This window comes from Rhamphochromis longiceps, linkage group LG20 (assembly GCF_057381845.1).
Source record: "Rhamphochromis longiceps isolate RC_006_pf linkage group LG20, R_longiceps_female_GT1.1, whole genome shotgun sequence".
Taxonomy (NCBI): domain Eukaryota; kingdom Metazoa; phylum Chordata; class Actinopteri; order Cichliformes; family Cichlidae; genus Rhamphochromis; species Rhamphochromis longiceps.
In genome coordinates, this window is record NC_140576.1 from 32,244,759 (window position 1) to 32,251,827 (window position 7,069).

The following is a 7,069-nucleotide window of genomic DNA, read 5'->3' on the forward strand; positions in this document are numbered from 1 at the left end:
CAGCTTACCCGTGTGCACGTTAAAGCATAAAAAGTGATCTTGTCTCATTGTGTCTTTATTTCTCCTGGGTCTTTTACAGAGTTTTCCCCCAACAGTTTCAATTTTCTTTTGGCTTAAGGTGTGTTTGCTTTGATTGCGAGGTGCCTTTACACGGGAAGCTGAAGCCCATACATGTCTATATGGGCTTAACCAGTGGAGGTGGGCGGAACAATTCAAATATCGATAGTATTAATGCTAATCCTGGTGTCTGATTGGATCGATACAGTGCGATAGTATCGATATTTTGTTGCTACCCTCTAAGTTCAGTGTGTAGCCCGCTGACTCGTTAAAGGAATCATTTATTTGGAAATGAAAAAAGATATACCTCAAAATGTACTATGAAAAAAGTCCAAACCTTTTTGTTTAGTCTGTCTATTTCTGCTTGTTTTTTTTTAACCTACAGTACATGCTGACCCTTTACAGACAGGCACAAGAGCAGTTTCAAAATACATGAAAAGCTGAATGGTGTCTTTTACTATGTTAACTAATTATTGTGGAAAGTAAAAATTACACCAATAAACTTCATAATTTGCAAAATCATGATTATTCATTTCATAAGTGATAACACAACAATCTCCACTGCATAAGCGGCCTTTATACGTTAACACTATCAGTATCAGTGTTGGCATTGGCAATACTGCCCCCTTTACTTGCTGTATTCACAGCACTGGTAGCCAGTCAGCTTAATGAACTGGACCACTCATCCATGTTTATGTTGCCTCTGGAGTGTGATGTGGTACAGCCCATCCAATAAACTTGTGCCTCAGTTGTGGTGTGTTACTAATTAGCAAGTAGGTGCTTCTATGTGTACGTTTCGTGGATGCTGCTTGCTAACTAAGCTTGCAAGTGTTATCTGATAACTCCACTCCACCCTTTTGTCAAACCACAGTCACCTTTGCCACCATAAATTGCTAACACTGAGACTACAAAATGCAGACTCCCAAAATGACTGGGTGACCTCATGCCAGCACCAGTCCATGGTTTTCTTGTCAGTGCTTACAGACAGGCTTTTAACACGATCAGAAAAAGTTGCCATAGTGACTGTGCCCTGCTGAACTGCTTGTCCCTCCTCACTGCTGCCTACAGCTATATTTCATAAAGTTTCATTATTGTTCATTTCTCCCAGTACTGGCCAACGTCTCGGTGATTCACAGTGTCCTTCCTTGGGCTTTGTGGACTGTTCTTCCTCTTTGTCATGCTCTTGGGGAAGCTGTGTGTGTGTGGTTATTTTTTGGGAGGTTTTTTTGCACATTACTCCCTGGAATAAAATGGACTGCTGCCTGCCGCCAGCTACTTTGGGACACAATATTTTATTCCTCTGTTCCTCCTCGTCGTGGTGGAGACATGCAGGCCTGTGGTACTGTCACACACCCTTGTGTTTGCCTCACAGACACTGCATGAGGATGAGAAAGACTAAGAACAGATGTGTGCAGGCGGAAGCAGCTATTTGGATCTCCTCAGACACCCTGCTGTAAAATGGCACAGCTTGGTTATATGTAATACTTGACAGGCCCAGGTCTGCTGGGTTTGATTAGATTTTATGTTTTTAAAGAGCATCTCCTGCGGCTGACGATGTGACAAAACATAACAAGCTCCGGATATGGGCTTGAGCCCTTGTTATTCTGGAAGACGAGTGTGATAAAGCTCAGCGTGCACCTTGCTGCTGCCATCTGCTCCCTCTCTTATGTTTGCCTGACAAGAGTTGTGTTTGCGTAAAAACACAGTGGTTCCTCTGCTTAACCACCCCATAGCAGAATGTCAGTGTGACTTTATTGCGTTGTGTTTTGTGTGTCTGAGTATTAAAATGCAGGGGAAAAAATCACATAAATGAAAGTATTCCGTAATCTCTCCTATGAATGGATTTGTTGCAAGGACAAATGAATCCTTTATCTTCCATCTCCTGACATGAGATCATCTTCTATTTCCGAGGTAGTTCATTTCAAGAAAAGAAAATTATTGATCTCAAATGTTCCAGCAATCCGTCTCAGTAATTCAACCCAACTCCAAATGGTTTTGCTTTCTCATGCAGCAATAAAGTCGAAGCCATTCCTCTTCAAAAGTAGAATCTCTAATGAGAAAAGTCAGCTCAAACGGCTTTTGATGTTTGATACCTGACATGAATTCATGAATTGTTTAACTGTTACTAGCTTTTCAACGTTAATATATTTATTATTTTTATGGTGATATAATCCAAACATGGTATAGTTACATATCATCCCAGTAAACCCGGTTAAACTCTCTTCCTTCATTAGAAATAGCTGATTTTGGCAGCAATATGCTTGATTAGTAAGTCAACTTCCTGGTCCCCGTTTTGGATCACTCGTTACTGTCGGAGCCTGACAGCCGTCCTGTCGAGGCAGGTGCTTTATGTTCCTTTTCTGAACAATTCAGCCCGCTGATTAATTGCTCCCCTTAGGGTTAAGTGATGCAGAGCCACTGCGAGGCTTGCAGAAATTTATCAAACCACATTAACATCTAATGAAACTGGCAGCTGAAAGTTGTCTTTTCTGTGGCAAAAACATTTATTTATCCTTCTATACAGTTTGAAAGCAGATTAATCGGATGTAAATAGGCTGTTCTCTTGTGTTTGACGTGATGGTAAGACATATTTTCACATCACAAACATGCAAATGTACACTAGTGGAATGCTGAGCAGTTGCATTCATTTGAATAATCTCTTTGATACCATCTTGAAATACACTCCTCCTGAGATTCAAGAAGGAAACCCAAGCAAGGGTAATTTTTATTCATCATATTTGGAAAATAAATAGCTTCATCTCATAGTAATCACAATGCATCTTGGGACAGTAGCACAGATATTATCAACAGGAAATCAGCTACAGTCATATTTCAAACACTTGTGTTCAATAGTGAGGGTCATTTGCATTTTTGCAAGGGCTCATGGAAAAACTGCATTAGCAAAACTAAGACGGGCAGAGCAGTGGCAAACAGTTTGTTTTTGCTTTAGCAAATCATAAATATATATTTTAAAAGATGCATTATAAGAATTAATCAATGCTGCATGAACAGTTATGTAATAGTCCCTGGTCACGCATTTATCACAGTGTTCATTTTAAAAGCCAAAGGATCAAAGATGTCATGAGAAAAAAGACAATAGCTCAGCACGAAAAAGGTTACTGCTGACTTGTCATGCATAAATGATAAGGACCTTAACAAATGGCAGCAATAAACATGTCGACTCAATGGCTTGCCTCCTAAATTATAGCCTTATTCATTAGTCGGCTGCTATCATTAGTAAAACCGTAATAAACTTCTTCGCTGGGAAAGGTCAGTCTGCGAGTCATTTTAATGAGGATTGTCATTTTAGAAAAGTTACACAAATTTACAAAGAACCTCCCTGAAAAATATCACAAGTCAGTCCAAAAAATGACCCTGTTTACAAACGAGGCTTGAAATATACTCACAAAAATAAGAGACAGAGGTCTACTAATTACATCCTGATCGGTGCTGCAATCAATATGTGACACAAATGTCAGCGATCTCAGCGTCTCTCAGCACTCCCGTGTTTTCTGAACCCAGTGTCCTCATTTGTCATTGTGCTGCTGTTAGTCTGTGCATCACCAGCCCTCCTGTGTAAACATGCAGTTTCCCAAACTGCTACAGTCAAGCCCGAATCCGAGGCATCCGGGCAGAGTAGGAATTACTCCCACAAACGATCGTCTGCCTCTTCTTGTCCACCCGGTAAGTTGGAGAAGTTTCTGGTAAACACTTTGCATTACATGGTTGGGGCAGGAGGGAGCCTGAGTGGGGTACCAGTGAAGGGCAGAGAGAGGAATGTGTCATTGTAGTGCAGAATTGCACTCTTTAAACTGTGTTACAGTCACACCAGAGAGGTTATAAAGGTAAATGTATTGTTGTTGCTGTCACTGACAAAGTTGATTTGGCACTGCTCCAGTCGAGCAATATCCCCAATGTCCAACTTTGATAATAACTGAGTCGGGTCTGTGTTTGTCGTTAAAACCTTCTGTTTGTCCTGCTGCTCCTTTACATCCTCCTCCGCTTCCTTCACCTCTTCCTTTCTATCTTTGCTCTCCTTCTCACATTCCTCCTCCTCTTCCTCTTCCTCTGTGATGGAGCAGAGACGGGTGGCAGTCCCGGGGTTGTCGGCAGGCGGTCTGTAGTGGCACTGCCCGTTCAGCAGCCTCCTCAGAGGCATCAGGGGCACTGCCTCCTCACCGAGCAGCTGCTGCTGGCAGTGCCGGAAATCACTCTGACGCTTCAGCCGCTTGAACTCGCTGAAGGCGGAGGTGGCATTCTGGTAGAGGCTGTGGGCGATTGCCTGGGCCTTCTCCGACTTACTAACCAGGACTGCGTGACACCGGAGCACCACCGCCATGTTCTTGACCTGGTGCCTATAAATCCAAGCCAGGATCTTGGGCCGGCACGGGTCAGCGGTGCAATAAGTGATCCTGTTCAGGGAGTAAAGATGGATGGGTTTCTTTTTCCCGGATTTGTCGGCACTCATCCGGATCCCTTGTGGTCCCACTGTTAACCTCATCTTGACACTCTGGTCCCCATAGTTGCTCCTCGCCCAGATTTTGGCCACCGCCTCCTGGGTGCAGCCATCTCCCTTTGCCGTAATGGTGACCACACTTCCCAAGTAGCGCACATTATAAACCGGCTCCTCTTTATTCAGTTCAACCTTTTGCCGTTTTGTGTGGAAGATGCTACCCACCCAGTCAAAGGGGCAGTCGGGTAGCAAGTCAGGACAGGAGCGCAGCAGAGAAGAGAGGATGGAGTGGTATGTCAGTCCAGTCCCCAGGCTCTTGGGTTTACTCTTCGCCTCATCCTCCACCAGAACAAACTTATTCCTTCTCCAGGGCAGCATGGCGTGGGCGAAGTTGGTGCGAGCGAGTGAGCGAGCCCCTCTGTTGCTACGTTTCCTCTTGTAAGCTCAGGCAAGAAGAGTATTAAAGCCGATGTGGGCGAGAGAGAAAGAGGAAAGCACAGAGAAGCTGCTTGGCGAAGCACAGAGAAGAGACTGAGAGCTGCGAGCCTCAGCCAGTCTGTTCCCAGTTCGCTCCTCCTTCCTCTCCTCCTCCTCCTCTTTCTCATCTGTTTTCTGCATCATGCAGCGCTGATCAGTACAGGATCCTTAGCCCGGCACTCGGGCACTCTCAACCCCCTCCCTGCTTTATTGTTTTGTTTCCAAATGGCTCAGTCCCAAAGCACTATTTATCCATCCAGCTTTGCACTGAGCTATCACTCTATGTTTCTTGTAAACATGAGAAAAACAAGTATTCCCTCTTAGGTAACTACTTATTAAATGAGTTGTAAAAGTCACTTGTTAAGTGTGATTTGTTTAAGCAGGATCAGCGGAATTATCTTATCCTATTAACAGCTTGAGGATGCAAGTGTTTTGGATCGATGTTGCAAGTGTTGCACAGTGAAGACCCCTTATTTCTGGAATGATTCTAACCCCTCTTTTAAGACTAGATAAATTTGTAAGGCCATTTAATCCTTTCAAAGGTTTGTTTACATCAGCAGTTCACTTCAGACATAAACTAGCAGAATTTTCCTTCCACAGCTGAGTCGCTCACTGTATATTATGCAAAGATATCTGAGATATAATAGTGAGGCTAATTAGGATTGGACTTAAAAATTCTGTTTGAGTGATATTACTGCATAATTAAAAACATTTTCAAAGACAGAGCAAGTTTCCAAAACTCCAAAACAGCTGATAAGCACTAAATTATGCTTTTGAAATACAGAATCCCATTATTTTTGTAACTGAAAATGTCTATATGTCATGCTTTAATGGATGCCTGCTTAATACATTTAGTAGTTCGTTCTTATTTCACAAATTATATCTACACACTTAGATTTTTTCTGTACTTTTAAGGATCAATAGAAACATTTTGTCAGCAGTGAGATAAGAGCAGTCCATATTCTGAATATAGCCTTTGTTTTATAGATGTTAAAAATGTTGAAAAGGGTCAACACTACCACTTTCAGACTCCAGGTCAGTGTTCACCTTTCATCCACTTTAGCAGAAAGACTCGATGGACGGTAACACCCACCGGACGGTTTGCTGGAAAAAAAATTTCAGCAGTGACTGAAAATCGGTGCAGACTTTCAAGGATTAACCCCATTAACCTGACCTTTTCTATCCCAGGACTAAATGTAACTTATTTTGTGGAATATCACAACCAGATGGATTGGCCATGATCCCTGATGATGAATCCAAATGACTCTGATAATCCCTGGAATTTCTTTTTACCATCATCCTCATCAAGTCACATTTCTACTTGTTGAAAATATTTGGGCCAGTATAACACCAAAAAAAGATATTCTCACTGACCACAGCTGTTTAGTGCTAATTAAGAATTGGTAGCATGCTAAGTTACAAAAGTAACTATGTAAGTGTCAAAAATGAAATTTTGAACATGTTGGCATGGTGTAGGATGCAGCTAAAGCTCCATATATGACCACAGACTATTTATTAATAACTGTATATAAATAATTAATATATTGCATTGCAAGGACAAACTTCTTGGACAGGCTGTACTACAGTGCACACCATAATACATAATTCTATCAAACTATTCCAAAAGGCACAAATACCACAAAAGGTTAGAAAGGACTGTGCAGTGACTCAAATTAGCAGAGGTAATTTTAAAAATTGCAAAACAGGTAAGTTTTAAAATAAATCCCCCAAGAGCTGTCAAACTATTCAGGTATCAGGCTGTAAACCCGTTGATGTCATCACTGAATGGGGAATACAGGTGATTTAAGTAACTTTAAGTCTTAAAAAGAGAAAAAAATAATCCGTGAGGAGAAGTCAGCTAAAAACAGGAAACTGACATCACAATTTGCATGGCTCACCAAAATTTTGACAATAAAAGATTGGAAAAATGTTGGTCTGATGAGTCTCAATTCCAGTTGCTGGTGTAGTCATAAATGGTGTCCATCCTGCCTTGCATCAACAGTCAGGTTGGTGATGGTGGTGCAGTGATGTGGGGGTACTTTCTTTGCACACCACGTCACAAAGCTCAAATCATCTACAACT

The 7,069-nt window shown here is 41.9% G+C and overlaps 1 protein-coding gene across 1 annotated transcript; it reads right to left on the reverse strand.

Annotated features, from left to right (window-relative positions):
- Positions 1–2,525: 2,525 nt before the first annotated feature.
- Positions 2,526–5,022, reverse strand: fam43b (family with sequence similarity 43 member B). The gene has a single exon (XM_085393950.1). It carries the CDS (start codon positions 4,886–4,888, stop codon positions 3,881–3,883), a length of 1,008 nt encoding a protein of 335 aa, XP_085250076.1. The 5' UTR covers positions 4,889–5,022; the 3' UTR covers positions 2,526–3,880.
- Between the last annotated feature and the right edge of the window lie 2,047 nt (positions 5,023–7,069).

Bases quoted from the DNA above. Each gene is read 5' to 3' on its own strand.
- fam43b (XM_085393950.1), bottom strand. From the start codon at position 4,888: ATGCTGCCCTGGAGAAGGAATAAGTTTGTTCTGGTGGAGGATGAGGCG.